This window comes from Palaemon carinicauda, chromosome 14 (genome assembly GCF_036898095.1).
Source record: "Palaemon carinicauda isolate YSFRI2023 chromosome 14, ASM3689809v2, whole genome shotgun sequence".
In the NCBI taxonomy this organism is placed as follows: domain Eukaryota; kingdom Metazoa; phylum Arthropoda; class Malacostraca; order Decapoda; family Palaemonidae; genus Palaemon; species Palaemon carinicauda.
Genome location: NC_090738.1, coordinates 47690728 through 47713801, shown reverse-complemented (window position 1 = coordinate 47713801; position 23074 = coordinate 47690728). Strand labels below are relative to the sequence as shown.

The 23074-nt window shown below is 46.1% G+C and overlaps 1 protein-coding gene across 5 annotated transcripts in view; it reads right to left on the bottom strand.

The window, feature by feature from the left end:
* Positions 1-23074, bottom strand: part of dia (diaphanous related formin 1) — a 299177-nt gene that overhangs the window by 40665 nt on the left and 235438 nt on the right. The window contains exon 9 of one of the 5 annotated variants that reach the window (XM_068387090.1): positions 11082-11106. The exons of the other annotated variants lie outside the window; for them this stretch is intronic. Within the exon in view, the coding sequence (XP_068243191.1) occupies positions 11082-11106 (25 nt within the window). The remainder of the gene's footprint in view (positions 1-11081; positions 11107-23074) is intronic. 5 annotated transcript variants of the gene reach the window in all.

Here is a 23074-nt window from a genome sequence, read left to right as displayed (position 1 = left end):
CTACATATGCTACTGCAGTGTGATGTAATTAAACTTGAGACCAAAAACATAATTACATGTATACTGCTAATATAACAATGTTAGCTTCATTGTTGCTTCCATTAATGACTATATGAGTGAGATTAAGAGCAAATGAAACTAGAAAATAAAGCAGAAGAAACAAGACTGAATAGCAGTCTAGTGATATCCATGTCTATCCAGGAAAAAAACCATAGAATCCATGGAAAAGGAGCAATCTAGAGACACCTTAGTATTCTCGTGAAATTTAACTGTTTTTTTTTTTTATATAATTATTCTTATCACTGACAGGTGTTTTCTTATCATAGTGTAATTGCCTTTTTCCATATATTGACACAGGGTTTCCATGGATAGTGCTTCACATGCTCATCCCCAGAAACAAGTGAACATGAAGTGGCATAGAAAAGTTTCAATGGCAGTCAACTTTAAGCGCTGTCAATGTCCAAATCCTGCAGACTGTTTATGCAGATAATGAACCACAGTGTTGCAGGGTTTTCCTTTAAGCTTGAAGTTTTCTTATGTCACAAGCCCGGAACTTTTTCTAGAAAATATCTACCTTGACCGAAAAGGCTCTGTCTTGATGTTAACAATTAGAAAATTTGCATCACATACCAGATACGGCTTTCTCCTGAAAAAGGACTTTTATATGTTATACCTTATTTAGTATGTGTGACTTTGCAATCAAGAGGAGGGGCCTCAAAAAATTATTATAATTGGTCTCTCCTCCTATCCATTTTCATGGGTGAGGTTTGTAAGTGTTTTTATTAAATATTTTGTCTTTCTGATGTACAGGTGAGATGTAGAGACAGGTCAGATGTGCACCCTTGTTTTGAAATCCCTTTGACTGCAATAGAAACAACCATATTTAGCCTAGATATATATACTAAGTATACTTACATATATGTAGATTAAATATTTTCTAGATTGAATCCTAAGAGAGTCTGCCTGGATATATCTATGTGTCTGCTTCTAGTTTTTGGAGACCTGTACTTTCTCCTCACTATTTTTTTCTCAAAATAAATATTTTATATTTTTGTAAACAGTGTATTTTTCCACTACACCATAGTGTCCCCTTCTCAGCCATTAATTATATTTGTTATCGGATACTTTTATAAAATCTAACCTTAAATTCAAGCTATTTATAACTTCTGATGATTTTTTTCCAGAATTAATTTAGTGGTCATACTACATATTTATTCAGCAAGCTCAAAGCAAGAGAAGATAAGTGGGAAGTAAGGTTCTAGTTGGGTACCCTTGCCCAGTATAAAATCAAGGGGAGATGCCCAGTGCCCAGTTCATCCTTGATTGTTTACCTTTTACCCAGATTTCTGGGTATTCTACCATCTCTTTTTATGTAGTGGAACATTGAAGTGAGGTCAGCATTCGGACACTAGGTAGTCTGTGTGCTACATCTGGCCACAGTCCACAAACCACTACAACTTGAGGTGGCGATCTGTTGCTTGGCGTAATGGTTTGTAAGGTGGGCCCTTCAAGAACTGAAGGACCTGAACCACGTTCCAAGGAGGAGGTCGAAGTTCCGACTGGGGACACGTAATCTCATAACTCCATATGAGTAAGAAAAGTTCCGAGGGGGAAATATCTACTCCTTTTAGTTTAAAGGCGAGATTCAAGGCTGAGCGGTAGCCTTTGACTGCCGAAACTGAGAAAAGCATTTCTTCCCGAAAGTGTACAAGAAACTCTGCTATGGTCAGAACAGTGGCATCAAGGGGAAAGATACCCCTCCACGACACCAACCACAAAACACGGACCACTTAGCTTGGTAGACTGACGATGTTGAGCGTCTCAGGTGTAAAGTCTCTTTGCGAGAGGAGGGGATGGACAGTCTCCAAGCGTGAAGCCGAAGCGAATCTATGGTTCTGTGGTAGATGTTGGCATGAGGTTGTTTGAGTAGATCGGGTCATGGAGAGCTCCCCCAGTGTCTCTGTAAGGAGTTGCAGAAGGTCCGGAAACCCTTCTGCATGAAGCCACAGTGGAGTTATAAGTGACATTTGTAAATTCCTGCTTACTCGTACTTGGTTGAGAACTTTTCTTATCAGACAAAATGGAGGGAAATTGTAATGTCCATATCCTCCCATTGATGTTGGAATGCATCTTGCCAAAGAGCCTGGGGATCCGGGACTGGTGAGCAGTACAACGGGAGCCTGAAGTTCAGGGCTGTTGCAAACAGATACACAGTCAGGGAACCCCACAAAGTCAGGACTTTGTTGGCTACTGGATGATTCAAAGACCACTTGGAGCCCACTATCTGAGTTGCTCTGCTCAGACTGTCTGCTAACACATTCTGCTTGTCCGGAGAGAGGTGAGCTGATACAGTCACCGAGTTACCTTCTGCCCATCTGAGTATCTCTGCTGCTAGATGGCACAGCGCCTGCAAAAAGGTACCACCTTGTTTCTTTAAGTAAGCACCTACTGTAGTTGTCGCTCATCAACACTACAGAGTGCCCCACCAAGAACTGGTGGAACTGTTTGAGGGCGAGGAAGGCTGCCCTCATTTCTAACAGGTTTGTATGCTGATACCTTTCTGATTTGGACCACTGGCCGAAGGTCGTGTGGTGCAGCACGTGCCCACCGCCCCTTCTTTTGACGCATCTGAAAAGAGCATCAATTCTGGGGAGAAAACAAGAAGACCAACCCCTTTGCAAAGGATTAGGTCCGTTAGCCACCATCTGTTCCTCTAGCCCTATGCGGACTAGCGTGTCCCTGGAATCGGTGGTCTGATTCCATTGGGATTTCAGCCTCCACTGGAGGATCTCATCCTGAGGCGGCTGTTTGGAACTAGACGTACCAAAGAAGGGAGGTGACTGAGCAGATGTACCTAACTCTGCGATGGGAGCTCTTCCCGTCTGAGGAAGGGCCGTGCTACCTTCCTCAGCCTTCAAATCCTTCCGTCTGATGGATATGCTTTGTGCCTTACGGTGTCCAATACCATGCCTAGATATACCAGCTATTGAAAGGTAATCAGATGAGACTTCTCGAGGTTTACCATGACCCCCCAGATCTTGGCAAAACTTAGAAGCTTGTCTTGATGGCAGAGAAGGGCTGCCTTTGAGCCTGCCAGAATCAGCCAGTCGTCCAGGTATCTTAGGAGACAGATGCAGAGACTGTCAGCCCAAGCTGATACAAGGGCGAACACTCTCTAGAAAGCCTGAGGTGCTGTCGAAAGACCGAAACAAAGCACTTTAAACTGGTATAATTTTGGTCTCGGAAGAATCTTAGATACTTCCTGTATGACAGATGGATTGGGATCTAGAAGTATGGGTCCTTAAGATCTAGAGCGCACATGAAGTTTTTCGGTCTGATCGCAAGTCTGACCGTGTCGGGAGTCTTCATTCTAAACAGAGTTTGCTGGACAAACTTCTTCAGGGGGAAGAGATCGTTGACTGGTCTCCAGCCTCCAGACACCTTTTCTACAAGAAAGAGTTGACTGTAAAAGCCTGGAGACCCGTCGTGGACCTCATGGAGAACACCCTTCTCCAACATGGTCTGGACTTCGCCCCGGAGAGCTGACTCCTTTGCAGTTCCCTTTGCATAGGAGTCTGATGGGAGAGGCACTCAAATCAGTGTTGGAAGAGATAGCGTGAACGGGACGCTATACTCAGAACGCATCACCTCAATCGTCCAGGGTTCGGCCCCGTGGTGAAGCTACCTTTGCCATCGGCTGTTCAGGCATCCATCCACAGGTGGACATATGGGAGGACTGCCTGTCCTAGTGGGGTCGGCCTCGGCCTGAGCCCTGCTTGCCTCTGCCTCCATGGAAGGACTTCTTACCTCAAAAGGGCTTGTTGGATATCCTACAACACAGTTGTTTAGAGTCTCTAGCCTTCTTCGTCGGTGCTTTAGGAGCTGGATTCCTCTGTGGCTGAGAAGGGTAAGGTCTTGCAGTCTAGTCCCTGTGAATGAGTCCGTAGTGATCTTTCTCCACGTCTAAGCCACCCGCTCGACATCCTGAGGGAGTTGCCTTTGGAGTTTACCTATTACAGCATCCCGTCTCCTCAAGATGATGTTGGCCCAAAGATTCACCAGTTGATGAGACAGGAACTCAAAGGCCAGAATGCCAGATAATAGGAAAGTCTCCATAGATTTCCTAGTGGACTGTTTGGACCATTCCAGAGACTGGACCAATTGTTCTAAAGATCCTAACCAGAAATCCAGCCAGGAAGTAGCCTGCATGGCATACCTCGCGACTTTTTCTTGGTTCAGGATCTCGGACACCGAGAATGAGACAGGTAGTCCCACTAAATTCTAGGACATGCCCTTCGAGAGTGTGTCTATAGAGTGATCTAGAGGCAAAACTAGTAGCTGCTTGTTGAGGATTTTATAATAACTCCGCTGCATGATGAAAGGTGGCGGGAGGAGTTTGGAGGAGGAGCTGGTGTGAAGAAAGAAAGACGAACCAGTCCCCTGGGACACAGCCTTCTGCTTCGCACTCGTCAACCCCTCTGACCAGGTCAAAGCTGCACTGGCCTTTAGGGGTCTCTGAGTGCCATAGAATTGGTCTAGGACCATATACTTATCATCCAAGGGGGTGGCCGATGGATCTGGCAGCCCATTAATGGTTCAGATGCAGGATAAAAGCTGCCAGAAGGTATGTTCTGTCTCCTTTCGCTCCACCTCCGTCATTTAGGGGCTAAAGGCAGCTGACGAAATGTTGTCCTCATGATCATTTTGCTCTTCCAATTCCGAGCTCTCGTCCATAGGAGCCCGGAGTGGGTCAAGGTCGTCATCGAGATCGAAGGGGTCTGGACAATTCCCGAGGACGTACTCGGTTCTTGCTGAGTCTCTGTTCGAAATAAAGGAGGTCTGGCCGAGGATTTCGGGATGGTAAATAAATCCTTCAGCTCCCTGGGATGTGGCAGAAGTTCCTCCATCATTGTAGGGCTTACAGCTTCTACTGATCTGCGGGACAGATGTAGCTCCGCAGGGGTAGGAACACTGTCACACTGAGAAGGGTGAAGTGCCTCCCTTGGCCCTATCTCGAATGGAGTCAGAGATCGGTTCTCCTGGGAAGGAGGAGGTCTAATTCTCTTCCACTTCCCTTTGGGTCTTGCCTGTGGGGACTTCCCTGAGGTTCCAGAACCCTCTCTTCCCTGCCTCTCTTGCGAGGAGGGATGTTCTCTACCTTGCATGAAGGAACTGCTACAGCAGTGTTCTTAAGAGTTCCCCCTATGATCAACGGGGCAAGAGGAGCTTGGGACGAGAGGAGGCAACAGGGAAATCCTGGGAGTGCCGCCTAAGGACTGAGAGAGGGGACTGACCACCATCACAGCTTGCCCTATTACGTTAAATACAGTAATGCTTTAAGCCATGGGGGTTGCCGGCTCCTGATGCGCTGAGAGTAAGGTCCTTAGATCGGCAAACATCCCTAGGTTTAGGTACCTTTACAGGTACCTTAGCCTTCTTACCTAAGGGTAAGATCGGCACAGGCCTTCTCATCAGAAGAAAAACTGGTCATTGTCGTGTAGGCGACAGGCACTTCGGGGCAGGTGGAGGGCCGAAAGTTTGGCGAGACTCTCACTTAGCGGGAGGTTTACCCTGGGAAGGGAACCCTCCTGCAGCCAGAAAGAAAGATGGTTTTTGCGAGGTTGGTAATTCACGCAACATATCTCTGTGTCTGCCATGACACGAAAAGCTCTTTCACGCAACGCTGCCACGCAGCGAGACATTACTCTGTCACGCGACTCTGGTCTTCCACGCGACGATGCAAGAGACCGAGCAAAGGGCGGAAAGCCAGGGGGAGGAGCCAAATTGGATCGTGAATCCATTTCGTGCGACCGCGAGTGGTTGTCGAGATGAGAAACCGAAGGAACTCTGTCACCGATTCCTGAGGAGAGATGGTGTCTCTCAGAAATTGCGCCGCGCTGAACCCTAGTGTTCACGCGACGAGAACTCGAAGGTTCCGTAGGGAAACGAGAGCCCGAAGGTTTGGTGTAACACAGGTCACAATACCCTGAAGGTTCAGCGTGACAAGAGTCCAAAGACTCTCCGTCAAGAGAGCCAACCAGCTCGTCATGACTGGCGTCACATGGACCAAAAAGTTCCCTGTGGTTACGAGAGCCTGAAGGTTCCACATAACCAGTGTTGCGAGAACCTGAGGGTTTCACGCGAAGGAGAACCGAAGTCTCCCTGTTACGAGAGCCCGAAGGCTCAATGTAACGGACGATCCAAGAGCCACAGGGCTCAATGAAACTGGGGTTGTGCAATCACGAGGAATTCATGCAACGGGAATCCTACTACGAGAATCCGAAGGTTCCACATAGCGGGAGGCACGAGAGCCCGAAGGCTCATCATATCATGGGTTGTAAGGTCCCAAGGGAGCAGCACAACGGAAGATCGAAACTCTGTCACAAGAAACCTGCAATTAAGCGTGACGATTGGGACAAGAACCAGATGGCTCAATGTAACCAACGTTGCGAGAGCTCAAAAGCTCAGCGTAACTGGAACCTGAAGGTTCAATGTGGCGAGGATCCAAGGTCCTCCAGTGTTACGAAAGTCTGAAGGCTCAACACGACAAGAACCCGAAGGTCCCGGGTTGCGAGAGCTCACAAACTCTCATCAATGGGAGTCCGAGAGCTCACATACTCTCAGCAATAGGAGTCCAAAAGCTTCTGTTCACAAAGAACAGCAGCACGTTGGTCACGTGACCCCGATGGGCCAACGTGACCGGAACCCTGAGGTTCAAAACGACGTCTCCTAACGCCTCTTGGAGGAGTACGTCGAGGATGAAGAGGAGTCACAAAATTCTCCAAACAGTGAACCTCCGGAGAGGAACGTGCAGCAGGCTCCTTCAAAGGGGGAGTCTGCATCAGCTCGAAAGCTGTCTCCCCCGGGGGGAAGCTTGATCACCTGCAGGAGAATAAAGCTCAACAATGACTTCTAACTCCACCCTTGGAGGAGAAGCATAAGTGTCTCTGAGCCGCCGTTGCACTTTGGCAGCTCAGCAGAAACACTGGGAGAATGAGCTACAACTTCCCATGATGGATCAGCAACCAAAAGTGAGACTGACGGGCCACAGCACCTGCTCCCACAGAAGGAGGAACCTCCGCAGAGGAATGAGACAAAAGTCTACTCCGCTCCCCTCTGAAGTAAGTCAAAGAGAACCTTCTACGATGGGAGGCCACAAATGCCAAGTAATGGCCAAAACGATAGCAAATCAGACATGTCACAGTCGCCCCCTAGGGAAGTCAATACCACCCCCTGCACCGCAAGGCTGACCTGGAGTTACAGGGGCTGTGCTGTTGCTCGGTGGTTCTTCGGAAAGAGCCAGGGGAGAACCAGCTTCAGGAAGAGATGAAGGTAGGTAAAAGTAGAATACCGGTATTTCTTCAACTTCGAGGAAGACCCCGAAAGCGAAGAATCACGCTTAGACTACTACTACAGTGGTACCTCTACATACGAATTTGATTCCGTTCCACAACCGACTTCGGGTGTAGAAAATGTTCGGTTGTAGAAACGAATTTTCCCATAAGAATACATTGAAATAGGATTAATCCGTGGTTGAGCCCAAAAACCTATAATAACTCCTTAATAAATTACTACACATAATTATACATGACAATAATGCACACTAAATTAGATAATAGACATGTAAAAAAGAATAATTATCAAGAAATAATAAATAAGAAACGGGTTTTTAGCGTCACTTTACCTTAGAAAGTCCAGCGCAGGTGTCGGTCTTGCTACACAGAGGAGACGGACGGCAGGCGAGGAGGTAGAGAGGGTGACTACGATAAACGTACACTACCGTAACTTATTCTAACTTACACTAAGTGAACTTTAACCTAACTTAGCTTATTTACTTTTTTTTTTTTTATAATTTATATTTTCTTTTACATTTTCTTTTTCTCTTTTTGATGATTAATTTTAATCACTTTCACTCTCTACACTTAAAATTGATTGAATTTTTTTCTCTTCAATCTTTGACGTTTTCTTTGTTTCACTTTCTTTCGCGTCACTCTTTGCCGTTTTCTTTGAACCACTTCCTTTCTTCTTCATCACGAGTACGCTTCGTAGTTTTTTAAAGAAGCTATCGATAGAAAGTTGCTTGGTACGGCTTTTCAGAATGTTTCGAAAATGAGTTAAGCAAACATCATCGAACTGCGCAACTACACGACAAACCTGCAATTTTTTTGGATGGTATTTGTCAATGAAGTAGACCACGTCTTGATATTTTCCTAACACCTCTTTTATTTGCGCCGAACCTAACACATGTTCTACCTCCTCGATCCCTTCCTCGTCATCACTCATGTGCACAGACATAGCATGGATTCCTTGAGCTCCTCTGTGGTAAATTCGTCGTGATGTTTGGCGACGAGTTCCGTGATGTCATCTGCGTCGACCTCCAGACCCATGGACTTGCCAAGGGAGATGATTTCCTCTACGTCTTCCGCTGCCCCACCACGGGATCAGGTTCGGGGTCAAAACCTTCGAAATCTCTGGGAGAAACTGCATCAGGCCACAGCTTCTTCCAGGCAGAATAGAGGGTTCGACAAGTTAATCCCACCCAAGCCTGATCTATGATCTTCAAGCATTGCACGATGTTAAAGTGGCTTTTCCAAATTCACGTAAAGTTAAGTTTGTGCTTTGCGTGACATTAAAGCACTGCTTGAATAGGTGCTTGGTGTAGAGCTTCTTGAAGTTTGAGATGACTTGCTGGTCCATGGGCTGGAGGATAGAGGTGGTATTCGGTGGAAGATACAGCACCTTTATGAACTTAAATTCTTCGAAGATATCATCTTTGAGTCCGGGGGGTGAGCGGGTGCATTGTCAAGGCATAGCAGGCACTTTAAAGGCAATTTCTGCTCATGAAGATACTTCTTCACAGAAGGACCGAAAACTTGATTAACCCATTGGACAATGAACTGCCTAGTGACCCAGGCCTTCGAGTTGGATCGCCAGAAAACATGAAGCTGGTTCTTATCCACATTCTGTGCCTTAAAGGCCTTAGGGTTCTCCGAATGGTAAACCAGTAAGGGCTTGAATTTAAAGTCCCCGCTAGCGTTGGCACATAGGGCAAGAGTCAACCGATCCTTCATTGGCTTATGCCCAAGCAATATCTTCTCTTCGGCGGTGATGTAAGTTCGACTGGGCATCTTCTTCCAAAACAGCCCGGTTTCATCACAATTGAACACCTGCTGCTCTACGAAGCCTTCTTCCTGCACGGTCCTTTCAAACTTCTTCACAAAGTCAGCTGCAGCCTTTGTGTCCGCACTAGCAGCCTCTCCGTGGCGAACAACTGAATGAATCCCGGACCGTTTCTTAAATTTTTCAAACCAGCCACGAGATGCCTTGAAATCGTCTGAGGAACGTTCGGTTGAACTCTCCCCAGCATCACCCCCAGAGCTCCCCTCCTTCAAGTCAGTGAAGATGGCGTGCGCCTTCTCGCAGATAGTTTCGGTGATGGAGTCGCCAACAATCTCTCTGTCCTTGATCCAGATTAGCAGAACTCGTTCCATCTCTTCTATGACAGGGCTACGACGTTTTGAAATGATGGTGATCCCCTTAGAAGGTTTCACTGCTTTAATGGCTTCTTTCTGTTTCAAGATTGTCGAGATCGTTGACATGTTTCGGCCATATTCTTTTGCAAGTTCACTCACGCGGACGCCACGCTCATGCTTTTCAATAATTCCTTCCTTTACTTCTAAAGAAAGCATTTCCTTCTTCCTTTTCTCACCACTACCACTACCACTTGCAAAACTAAGCCTTTTAGGACCCATGATTTACGTAAAATACCGTAAAAGGATGAACGTAAAATATCACGATTAAAACACAGTTAATAGCAGAACGCACAGGGCACAACCACACGAAGTCGACGAGAACCGAGGAAAGACCCAAGCCACGCTAATTGAGGGTCCCTCCGAGGTCGAGGTGCTGCCTTCTATCGGCGAAAATAAAAAATACATCTGGCGCTATGAGTACCATCTACGTGTACGGGTATTGTTTACTTCGGGTGTCGAAAAAAAATTTCGGGTGTAGAGTAGGAACATGATCGAATTGTACTTCGCGTGTCGAAAAATTCGGATACAACTGGTACGGCAAAAATTGCTTACTTCGTGTGTCAAAATAAAATTCGGGTGTAGTCGAAAAATTGCTCGAATTTTACTTCGGGTGTTGGAAAATTCAGATGTAGATACGTTCGTGTGTAGAGGTTCCACTGTACTTCCGTTGCCCAAACCTCTCCTACTGGGAGGCAGACCACTCCCTACACTCTACACAGGTGTCATCCTGTGAACACCCGTGGACCTGACAAGTCGGACACAGCAGGTGGAGGTCCGTCTTAAGGGGAAACATGAAGGTACCTTAAGTGCGGCCTCCGGGACCTGGACAAGTATGAATGGGACACCGCACTCACAAACTGAAAAGAAAGAAAAAGCAATTATGAAAGCCAATAAACGGGAGCGGACAGTATGACCGTCTCTACCGAGCCAAGAAATCAAAGTGGTTACTCAATCTACATGTGTGAGTGAATGGGGTAGCAGGGCTAGCAACACCCCCCCCCCCTTGCTAACTAATGGGTGCAGTAGTTATCCCTCACTAAAAATTATCATGGCTAGTTCAGCTTTGCCAAAAACAATAGACCCAATATAAATAGGTTTGTATTTGTGCCGGAACAAAACGGTAATACAGTGATGACTTTAATGGTTAAAGTCAACAGTGTATGAAAAGAAAACTTTCTGATCAATAACAAAGGAATGTTTCCAAAGAGCAAGGGTGTAGGAAAGCAAGCAAGAGGTGAAAAGGGCTATTTCAAGTGTCTCAAATTTGAATTTAATTGATAGATAAAGTTCAAATAAACACCCTTCTCCATGTAACCACATGCATGAAAAGCCAAGAGCACCATAACCTTATGCTTTTGGGTAATATATTTATGCGCCATTTACTAGAAAAACAAGTACTGTACAGCGATTTCATTCCAATGCATACCCAGGGACCAAAAACAAACTATTGGTTAGACTGGTGAAATGTGTGTGACTGGTTGTGTTGGGCGGGGGATGGTGAGCAAAAAGAAAAGCAAGCAGTGGCACACAAATAAGGGGTCATCTTACCCACAATGGACAAGCTGGCTTCTCCCTGTCAGATGTCAAAGTCACAAGATGTGAGAAAGCAAATATAAAAAAAATACAGCATAAATACAATGGATACCTCAGAAAAGAATATAAAGTAACGCCAATAAATTCATTCCTATTGCAGATACTTAACAAAGATTTGTATATGAATATATTCTGAACCTATCAGCACCAACAAACAAAAAAAATTGGGTTTAACCTGATGAAAAATAATACATTATACAAAGCAAATTCAGTTTGTTGATAAAGTGAACTCTCTGCTTCATAATAAAGCAATCATACCTAAAAACCACAATAGATACCATCCTCTTTATAATACTGTACCGAATCAGTGTGATGTTAAATAATTTACAAATGTATACTATTACAGTATGTACAATTAACCTGCATAAGAAATTTGTATCCACATTTCTTGTGTATATTTATGATAAGCATATAATTTTGGTGTATTGAAGAGGGTGTTGCCTTATATACAATGGTGTAATTGCATGAAAATCAATATTATGTACAAAATAATGAATCTGTGTCCATGTAAAGCAATGTGATTCATGGCATCCAAATCTCCTTAACTTCTACCTAATTCCTCAATGAAACAATGATATAACTAATCAGTCACTCCCTCACTAGGTGTTGCCACTGAGTGTATATTAAGTTGTCACTTGAATTTTTCATCTCTCAACATAATATTTCCTACTTAAATTAATTTAGTTTTCAAATTCTAGTACATATATGAATACATACCATCATCATTTTTACTAGTATCAGGTATGGTTCACTGCTTTTATGTTAAACTTGAAGTTTGCTTACCTATCTCTTATGATACAACTTCATTACTTCATGGAGAGATGAAATATCTTCACAACAATTAGCTACTACCTAATATAGGCTACTTACCAGTTGTTACATATAGAACTTTTGAACTGTATTCTGAACACAATTAAAATAAAATGTACTACTGTATAGCTAGAGTTCAGTACACAATCCCAAGGATTATTATGGAAAAATATATGATAATGATCAAAGTACAAATTCTGAAAATTGGTAGTCATTCATTTTGGTGGTTGTGTATTTCACTCATTGAATCTTGTATTCACTTGGCATCAGAAGCATAGCAATGCACTTTTTTGTGATAAAAGATGTCTATATTCATACAAGCCCATTAACCTGTGGCATCATGATCTGGGTAATGTTCAGGACATCTAAATATATGATGATGATGACAGTAGTTTCTGTAAATGAGTAATTCACATTGACGGTTTGTGTATTCCACCCCTTATTGGAATTAATCTATTAATATGTATTTGAAGACATAACACATTATTATTATTGAAATATGTTTCTCTGATATATACAGTAAATCCATTAATCTCAAGTTAGTTTATCCTCCATCAAATGGAGTCTGCGGTATAAAAAATTCAAAATGGTTGGTCCTATCTTGCTGAAATGACCTGTTCTGTTCAATGTTTTAGAAGTTATTCAATCCGAAGAACAAACGAGTTCAGCGATGGGAGGCAATACTGTTCCCTTATAACAATTGGGTGTGTACAGTAAGTGCTGTACAGTAATTGGAAAGTGAGACCTCAACAATTCAGAAAACTCCTTCAGTATGGATTTGACGTAGTAAATAATCTTCTAATGCTAAGCTGCTGCTAAATGACTTTGTAATTATCCCATGCTTTAATTTCAGTGCTGTAAGCTACACTTGTGAGAGCACTGTGACGTTTGAGAATATCTTATTTTTTAATGTTTTACCATAAATGCTCTCATATCATGCAACCCTTAAAATTTTGTTCCCAATACAGTATACGATTTTCATATATATCAAGCATATCATGTGAGTTCCTGTTGGCTGGCTATCCATAGCCTTCAGTGGTCATTGGGGAGAGAAGGCTCAAGAGATCTTAAAGGCTGCGTCTCTCTTCATGACCGCATTCACCAAGAGGCTGAGGGCTGACATCACTTCACTTGTAGTAGCGACACCTTAACCAAGGGGTGATTCATTGTGGTAGTTTGTTTAAAATTAATCTTTTTTTTTTATGCACAGTACTGTATTTTCCTCTCATTTACCTGTTTGCGGCCTATTAGTAACATCTCTGCCTGGTGATCCCCTGACTGGGGTTCAAATCCCTCTCAAACTAGTTAGTTTATTGTAGGGTCTGCAACCTCACCATCCTTGTAAGCTAAGGATGGGTGGTTTAGGGGAACCTATAGGTCTATCTTCTAAGTCATCAGCAGTCATTGCCTGGCCCTAGCTTGGGTGGAGAGGGGCTTGGGTACTGATTATATGTATATATGGTCAGTCTCTAAGGCATTATCCTGCTTGCTAGGGCAATGTCACTGTCCCTTGCCTCTACCATTCATAAGCGGCCTTTATACAATTCCGTCTTCTTTTGCATCTTTTGCTGATCAGATATTGAGGGTGGCTTCTGTGGGCATTTCATGGTTTTGAGACAAACACTGGTTTGGCTATGAAGGCCAAATGATGTGAGTACTAAATTATTTCTATGAACCTCCACTGATGTTCATATTGCTTCTTCTCTGCAAGCTTGGTTTAATTGACCCCCACATTCACTCTAGTGTAAACAAACTGGAAATCCAGCAGTTATTTCCTCAGTTTAACCCACGATACAAAAAGATAAAGGGAAAGATAACATGGAGGCAATCTTGAAAGCAAGGAATTGTCTTCTTTTCAAACCTTATGGAACCTTATTGCTAAGAAATACCCTAATAAGCTGAGTAAGTTTGGAAGCTTCTCAATCTTCCAAATCTACAAAAGTGGCCTCTTCCAAGACTGGTTATATCCCTTAGTGATCAACTCCATGGTGGATAGAATCAGTATACTGTATTGTTGTCTTGAATTCAGAAAAAGGCTAGCAATTCTGGCCATTTAGGTCTTAAGCCTTCTATAACGTAGAGAAGTACTGACTTGTATATGACTAATCTGTTGCACAATATTCTCCTAGTTTTCAATTGGGATTACCAGTCTTGACCCTATCACTGTGCCGTATAAACGAAAATCTTTAAATTCAAATTTGCAAGTTAGTTAATGAAAGATATGGCGCTTGTATGTAACCAAGTAGGAAGTGTTCTTCAATCTTTTTACCAAGCAGGTTTTATAAATTTTATCGAGTCTTAATTGGCTTCCCTTCTGTATTTGTTAGCAATTGTATATGGAAATCACTACTGAATTTGTAAATTTTTTGCACAAGGGAAACCCTAAGTTTGAAATACTGTACCGTTGTGAGGAGTACAACATTGTAAAGAGAACAACTGACATTACATTTTCATAACAGCCAAGAAGAGCAACCCAAGTTAATGATGAGCAGAGATCAGATGACTTTTGAGAGTGGATAACGATATAACAAGCCAATACTCCTTTACCTGTCAAGTTAGAAAGACGAGCTTTTAGATCTTAACTTACTTAAATTCCTGTTTTTTCTCAGAAAGCCAGCAAGCATTTTCTTGTCATAAGCAAGTCTGACTTGCCTGTTCAGTTGCTTACTCTAGCCTGATGTCCATGGTTGTATCTGGTGATCATAATTACGGTGTGTTCCTTCAGTAAGGGTTCTGAATGTTCACTATGCCTTACAGAGTCAAGTACCTCTCGTAGTCTTGAATTTATTAATTATTGGTAATTTAGATCCCTCTGCAGCTTAACCCTCGCTGTCCCACATACCTAGTCTCACTAAAGTCAGCACCCTTGTGACTCAGCCCCATTACAACAATATTATTCTTGGGTTAGTTCTAACTCCTATTACTTTTTTGTTTCTCAATCAACTTTTTTCATTCAAAACAATTTGAAATAATATTTTTAGCTCTCAAAGTTGCACATTCGAAATCTTGTCATTTTATTTCTTATATATAATGTTTCATCAATGCATAGAAGCACTTTTTTCATATTTTAAGAGTAACCATACTGACTATACACTATAAAATTCCTTATCTTTTCACATTTGAATAACAAAAATTGATCAGTATTAAGAAAAGTAGTAGCAATTCTTCTCCCAAATTTTCATGTTTTGATAAATTGGGCTCAGGTCTTTTATTGTAGAGATTGGTTAAATATAATTTACTTAAGTATGCACAAGTATGGGCTTTTAGCATCAAATTCCTGAGCACTGGGGATCATAAGGTCATAATCATCATATTTCAGGGTAATTTACTAAGCAGTGGTGAACTGACGCATGAGTAACACTCTAGCATAATATCTTCTTGTCTGCTTATTTGGGGGATTTTACACTTTAGGAATCCTTAGTTACCGTCTCTTACACTTTATGTATCTTTCAACAAATACATAGACGAAAGAAATGCAATGAATATAACTTAGACAGACATGCAGAAAACGTTTATTTACAATACCATCGAGAAAAGAAAAAACTGATATTCTCTTCCTGAGGGAATAATAAAATTGTGGTTATAGTAAATGATATGCTAGCGTACATATCTTTCCCTCAAATTCCTAAAGAAAATATAAATAAATATGTACCCTGGTTGGAAAAGGGTTGTATAAGGGACCGGATGTACTTAGGTAAATATAAAAAAATGACATTTTATCAATAAAACAAAGGATTTTCCCTAAAAATACTAGTATTTGGAACCTGAAACATAGACATTCTCCCAGCCCAAAATACAACAATCTGAATTTCAAAATTCCAAGCAGAGGTCAAGAGTCGCAACACCCTTAGGGAGATAGCGTTTTAGATCGTAGATGTTCTTAAATTTTCATTTAAATGAATCTTTATAAATACTTTTTGGTAATATACAGTATTAGCTAAAGCCGAATGATCACACGTTCCGAATGACAGCGTATTTCTGTTTGCTACCAAGTTTTGCCACTAACTCATCACAGATTTACTTTAGTTGGGTAAATTGTGACTTTTTATTACCCTTACGAGTCTGGCTATAAAGAAATATCATCGTCGGTTATTTGCATTAAGTGAAGAACTTTAGTTAGAAATAAGAGAAAGCATCATTCACAACTACGTACTATATCACTATTATTCACATGGTGACATACCATAGGCTGTCTTTCGTCCATGAGCCTCCACAAAGTGCAGCATTAACATGCCATAAATCAAGAATTCTGGGACTCAAGAGTTCTGTTATAGCTGATGAATGAATATTTTTGACATGCATAGGAAAGGATGCAGATTCAACTAGATACAGTAGATGCTCAGGTTTCTTAAGAAGATGAGGTTACTGGTCCGTATTAAAAAGTATCTTTAGAAAAATCACAAATTTTAAGTAATTTGTATTTTTCATAACATACTTACCTCGAACTACTTTCTTAGGAGAGTCTGGGATCTCTCAATCACCGACCAAGAAATCTGCGTAGTTGCCCCCCTCTCCGCTGCATCTCAAGGGCGTTCCTGGGCGTAAGAATACTCGCCCAGGTGCAACCCAGGTCACGCGCGTGGCCATGCTTGATACCCAGTAAGTTTATGTTTTAAGGCCTCCTCTAACTCCAGAAAATACTCAGGGCAGGATGGGATGGCTATTACCCGAAAGTAGTTCGAGGTAAGTATGTTAGGAAAAATACAAATTACTTAAAATTTGTGATTTGTTCCAACACAGAATACTTACCTCGAACTACTTTCTTAGGAGACTTATACTTTATGAGGAGGGAGTAGCTTACAGACTGAAATGTTCGAGACTCACTGGGGCCCTTGAACTAGATAGGGGGCTAGTTCTGGGACTCCCAGGGAGAGGCAGGAGAGTAGGGGAAAGCACGCAAAAGTCTACCTTATGTACAACTCACTTTTTATTCGAAATCCATACTTGATGTGTTCTAACGTCCCATCTCTCATGTAGGGATGGGGAAAAAAAGGGTGGGGTTTCGGGAAACGGATAGAGGTTAGCAAGGAAGTAAGGAGGAACTTGTGTCGCTTACGATTACTTCCCACGGCTAACCCGGGGCCCAAACTACTAAACTTGTTGCATGGCCGCAATGACTGGCCCAATGGAGAAGGCATCCAAGGACTTCCTCGTATAGTCCTTGAGGTAGTGAGCTGTAAAGCAGGACTGCCTAGCTCAAGTGCCCGCCCGTATGATTTGGCCTACCGCCATGTTGGTGCCAAACGCTAAAGGACGTGCTAAGACCTCTAATATCATGAGGTCTTGGGGAACCAGGCACCGTGGAGCCCTCGCTCTCATAGGCCCTCTTTATAACCTGTCTCACCCAGAAGGATATGAAGTTTTTGGAAACTGCCTTCTTGACCGAGCCTGTGGACACAAACAAACTCTTCACCACCGGTCTGAGTTTGGCCGTCCTACTAAGGTACTTCCTGATGGTCCTTACGGGACACAAGAGCAGGTCACTAGGGTTGTCCGAGAATAGCCGGAATTGAGAACTCTTCGAACCTTGGGTCCGCAATTGCAGGGTTCTGGGTCTTTGCTACGAACTCCGGTAAGAACTTAAAAGTCATATCCTTCCACCCTTTCAAGTGGGATATCTCAAAAGACAGGCTGTGGAGCTCGCTCACTCGTTTCGCTGAGGCCAGGGCTAGTAGGAAGATGGCTTTGAGGGTGAGATCTTGGTCTAAAGCATCTTTTAGAGGTTCGTAGGGAGGCCGTGAAAGGACCTTCAGGACTTTGGCCACATCCCACTGGGGAACCCTCGAGGTGTGGGGATCACAAGTTTGCTCAAAACTCTTGATGAGCATCGAGATGTGACGCAAGGTCCCTAGCTTGATGCCCTTAAGCTGGAACACCTGTCCTTGATGGCTGGGATGGAGACCCCTAGATTATCCCTCAAGTATACCAGGAAGTCTGCGATGTTGTGGACAGAAACGTCCAGGGGCTGAAGGTTCTGAGTGGCACACCATTTGACAAAGGTTGCCCATATATCTTGGTACACAACACAAGAGGACCTCCGCAGGAACCCCGACATCCTATCCACTGTTTTGACCGAGAACCCTTACTTCCTTAGCAACCGCTTGATAACCTCCACGCGTGTAGCCTCAGCCCCTGAGGGTTTTCGAGCACTTTTTGGCAGTGTGGTTGACATAGCAGGTCTCCTCTACTGGTAAGGGCCACGGCGGGAGAATGGCTAGGTCCTGCAGATCCACGAACCACTCCCTCTCCAGCCACCAGGGGACTACCAAAGTCATCTCTGTGGACTTTGACTGTCTTAACCTCTTGAGCACCCGTCTGATCATCCCGAAGGGGGGAAAGGCGTGTACGTCGAGGTTGTCCCAAGGGTGCTGGAAGGCGTCTTCGAAGGCTGCTGTCGGATCCGGTATCAGGGAGCAGAACACGGGGAGCTTCGCGTTTAGTCTTGTGACGAACAAGTCTATCACTGAGGAGCCCCAATGACGGAGGACTTCCTGTGCCACTTGAGGGTGAAGGGATCACTCTGATCCCACTATTTGGCCTCTCCTGCTTAGCCCGTCTGCCAGGACGTTCCTCTTTCCGGGGATGAATCTAGCCGATAGGAGAATGTCGTTCCTTTCGGCCCATTCCAGGACCCGAGCTGTGAGATCGCACAAATCCCTTGATCTTAGCCCTCCTTGTTTCTTGATATACGCTACTACTGTGGCGTTGTCGCACATGAGGGCTACCGAGTTCCCCTGAACGAGGCGGACGAAGCTTATCAATGCCTTCTGCACTGCCATGGGCTCCAGAAGATTGATGTGCCGGGCCTTTTCCCTCATTGACCATTTCCCCTCTGCTGTTTCCTCGATGAGATGCGCTCCCCCCCCTTCCTTCGATTCGTCCGTGAAGAGCAGCATCTCCGGGGAAGGGGAGCCGTACGGGATCCCTTTCAACGTATTCCTCCTGTCGGACCACCAGAGGAGAGCTTCTTTGGAGGGAAATGACACCGAGATTATCTTCTGTGGGGAGCTTCCCATTGACCAGAGGTCCTTCAGGTTCCACTGAACCGGTCTGAGTTTGAGCCTTGCTTGTGTGTCCAGGTCGAGACCAGGGCGAAGACTCTCGTGAAGACTTGAGGGGCTGTCGACAGACCGAAGCAGAGGGTCCTGAATTGAAGAGTCTGGGGGCCCCACTTTACCCCGAGACACTTCCTGCTGGAGGGGTGAACGGGAACCTGGAAGTAGGCATCCTTGAGATCCCGGGACTCATGAAATCCCCTTCTCTCAAGGCTGCTAGAACCGAATTCGGCGTGTCCATCTTGAAGGGTGTCTTCTTGATGAATTTGTTCAATGCTGAGAGGTCGATTACTGGTCTCCAACCTCCTGCCGCTTTCTCCACCAGGAAGAGTCTGCTGTAGAATTCCGGCGACGGCTCGTTCACGGGTTGCAGGGCTCTTTTCTCCAGCATAACTTCCACCTCTGCCTGTACAGCTGCCTTCTTCTCCGAGTCGTTGGGAGCAAACCATACCCCTCGGTGATCGGGGAACAGTGGGGGTGGCTCTGACAGGAAGGGAACCCTGTATCCCTCCCTGAGAACAGTAACTGTCCATGGGTCCGCCCCGTTGTCCCGCCATGCTTGCCAAAACTGTTTGAGGCATCCCCCACCAGGGGCATGGGAAGGTGTAGGGGGCCTATCTCCTTCTAGGAAGGTGGTTTGACCAGCTTCTCCTTGATCTGGAGAACTTAGGTCTATAGTAGGTTTGGGGTTGAGCACCACTCCCCCTGGAGGGCCACGGAGGCTGGTGCCATGAAGAGGTGGATGCTCCTTGCCTAGCTGGGGGCGGAGGCGGGTAGGCCCCGTCCGCCGGAGGTCTCCTCACAACGGGCTGCCTTGGCAATTGCTGTCTGGGCTCGGCTGGCACTTTCAATCTGCTGACTCTCTCCATCGTCTCTGCTACCGTCTGGAGAGAAAACACCATCTTGGCCCAGACGGGAGAGTTTCTAAGGAACTTTGCCTCTCGCTTGGGGAGCCTGCGGGAAAGTCTGTTTAGGATAGTGTCCCTTCTCCTCAGAACCCAGTTGGCTGTCTGGGTAAGGGACTGGTGTGTCAGAAATTTCATGGCTTTACCCCCGGAGCGGATCAATTCTTTCAGAGGGGCCTGATTGTCTGGCACTGCGAGGTCGTATGAGATCTGAAAGTCTCCAGTGTACAGGCCCACCAATCCAGCCAAGAGGTGACGTTCATGACATCCTGACCGATGATCTCCATCATGGCGGCCTCCGCTGGAGAGAAGACCACTGGCGCGCTAAGGCTACGTTCGTCTGAGTTGCCTTGGTTCAGTGTAACGACCACTTCTTCTACCGTGCGGGGCCCTAAATGGTGACTGTCAGGCACGTAAAACTTCCTCTGGGTCTTGAGACCCGGTAGGAGTTTGCCGGAGCCCTGTGACCTCAAGGAATTCTTCGGGTCTGAGGCGTACAGGTCCAAGTGTTCCATTCCCATGGCAACATCGGGGGCTAAAGGCAGGGTCAAGGAAGTCTTCTTCTGCACAGGATCCTCCACCATCCTGCTCAGACCCGAGAGCCAATTTCGCGCAGCCGTTGGTTGAGGTTCGTCCAACCTATGGTGCCGTCGGATGAGAGCAAGCACCTTACGGTAGGACGAGACCTCCTCCACCAAACACTTGCCCGGGTCAATTAACCGTCCACTACCTGTACCTCCGCGTTGGCAGGTTCCTCGAACGCGGAGGGATCCGTGGACATGGAGGCATCCCGTTCCTCCTGGTAGGATGATGGAGCGGGGGCCTCCGTCACGGGTAGAGCCATCGGGGCGGAGGTAGCCGTCATGGGTCTAGCCCCTCCCGGGCTCACCCGGATGGCGCTGGATGATGGTCGTGGCAGCGGCGAATCCCGAAACTTGGCCGGGACCGCTGTGACCAAAGAGTCTTGAGTAACGTTACTATGCCGAACTCGCGGGATTTCTCCACACAGGGGTGGAGCCGCCGACTTACTAGGCCGGGGCAGCAACGAGTGTGCCAACGGCTGCCCCTGACGAGCGGGCGGAGCCGAAGAGACACTGTACAGTCAATTAAACCGTCCACTACCCGTACCTCCGCGTCGGCAGGTTCCTCGAACGCGGAGGGATCCGTGGGGATGGAAGCATCCCGTTCCTCCTGGTAGGATGATGGAGCGTGCGCCTCCGTCACGGATAGAGGAGGCAGCCGTCATGGGTCCACCCCCTCCTGGGCTCACCCTGATGACGCTGGATGATGATCGTGGAAGCGGCGAATCCTGAAACTTGGCCGGGACCGCTGTGACCAAAGACTCTTGAGTCACGTTACTATGCCGAACCCGCGGGATTTCTCCGCACAGGGGTGGCGCCGCCGACTTACTAGGCCGGGGCAGTAACGAGTGTGCCAACGGCTGCCCCCGACGAGCGGGCGGAGCCAAAGATACACTGTACAGGGCAACGGGAGCGGCTCCAGCAGCCACCGAGGCAGGTACTGGAGCGGCAACCGACCTGCTGGATTCTCTACGATGTCGTACCACCGTGACATACCTCTTCCACGGCGATGACCTCCTTCGGTAGTCCCTCCTCGAGGACCTCGCCCTCTTCCTGGGCGGACTGTCGCGTGGGCTCGATCTCCTCCTCCCCCTCCTAGAGTCTCGATCGCTGTAACCATCCGACGAATAGGAGTCGTAGGAGAAGCCGTCATCGGAGTACGAGGAGACAAACCACGAGCCTCCTGGGGGTCCTGGGTCTGGAATTCGGGGTTACCGGCTCCATGTAGTCCGGCGGGATCGTGGCTGATGGTGCCGGGGGCGAACGGGTGATCGGACGACCATCAAACCAACCTTCGATGTCCCCCTCCAATCTCAAGGGGGACCTGGAGGGCATCCTCGGGGCCCTCCAAACCATGGATTCGGGGTCCAGAACCCCCGTGGGTCGCTTACCAATGCCCTGGCCACCCCCGGAAGATGCTGCACCTGAAAAGCACGTTACGGGCATGGGGATGGGCGCTGAAACGGGCCACCCCCACCCCGGATCCACACTTATGACGGGTCCTGCGGGCACCAGGCCTTCGTCTAAAGCACACACTCCCACCACTTTAGCAGACCCCTCACTTGTCTGCATAGACCCCTTCAACATAGAATCCCCCACATTAGACTCATGGGGAACGGCAATGGGCCGCTTCCCTGAAACGGACTTACCTAGTCCCCTACCCTGGGTAGGGGAAGGCGAAGGAGAACCTCTCTCCAACAGGACCGAGGGCGACGTCACCGGCGACGAAAAGCCTGACTTCTTAGGCGACATCTTAGAAGCCTTCTTCTTTTCTTGCCGAAAAGAGCCCATTGGAGCTCCGGCCAAGACTCACACTCCGGGCCCTTAGACTCCGGGGAACATCTCTTCCCAACACGAGGAGTACATGGTATGCGGGTCGACCCCGGGCGGCGAGAGCCATGCCCCGCAAGACTTACCCGCTTGAGGCCCGGGACAGCGACGCTGAGGTTCCATGGCAAAATCGAACACAAACGACACAAGGACACAAGGGAAAGGTGAGGAACACAACGGGAATACGTGAGACACAAGGTAAAGGAACACACGGGAACACGTGGGATAAGGGGTGAGAACACAAAGTAATCACGTGGGAACACAAGGTGAACGGCCGGGATAAGCGAGAGAGAGCAGCGAGATGCTATCTACGCCGCGACCAGAAACTTACTGGGTATCAAGCATGGCCACGCGCGTGACCTGGGTTACACCTGGGCGAGTATCCTTACGCCCTGGAACGCCCTTGAGAGGCAGCGGAGAGGGGGGCAACTATGCAAAATTCTTGGTCGGTGATTGAGAGATCCCACTCTCTCCTAAGAAAGCAGTTCGATTTAAGTATTCTGTGTTGGAACAACTCTTTATTTGAGGATATTACAGTGAACCCTCGCTACTTCGCGGTTCGACCATCGCGGATTCACCACTTCGCGGATTTTTTTCATAACCCATGTATATACATATATCGCGGATTTTCCAGAAATATCGAAAATACCGCGAAGTGACCGATGGTGCGAGATTGGAGAAAGTAAGGAAAATTGAATCATGATTGATTTTCAATATAAATGAAACTTTGAGGAACAACAAAGATATCATTTGTTAGAGAGATAGAG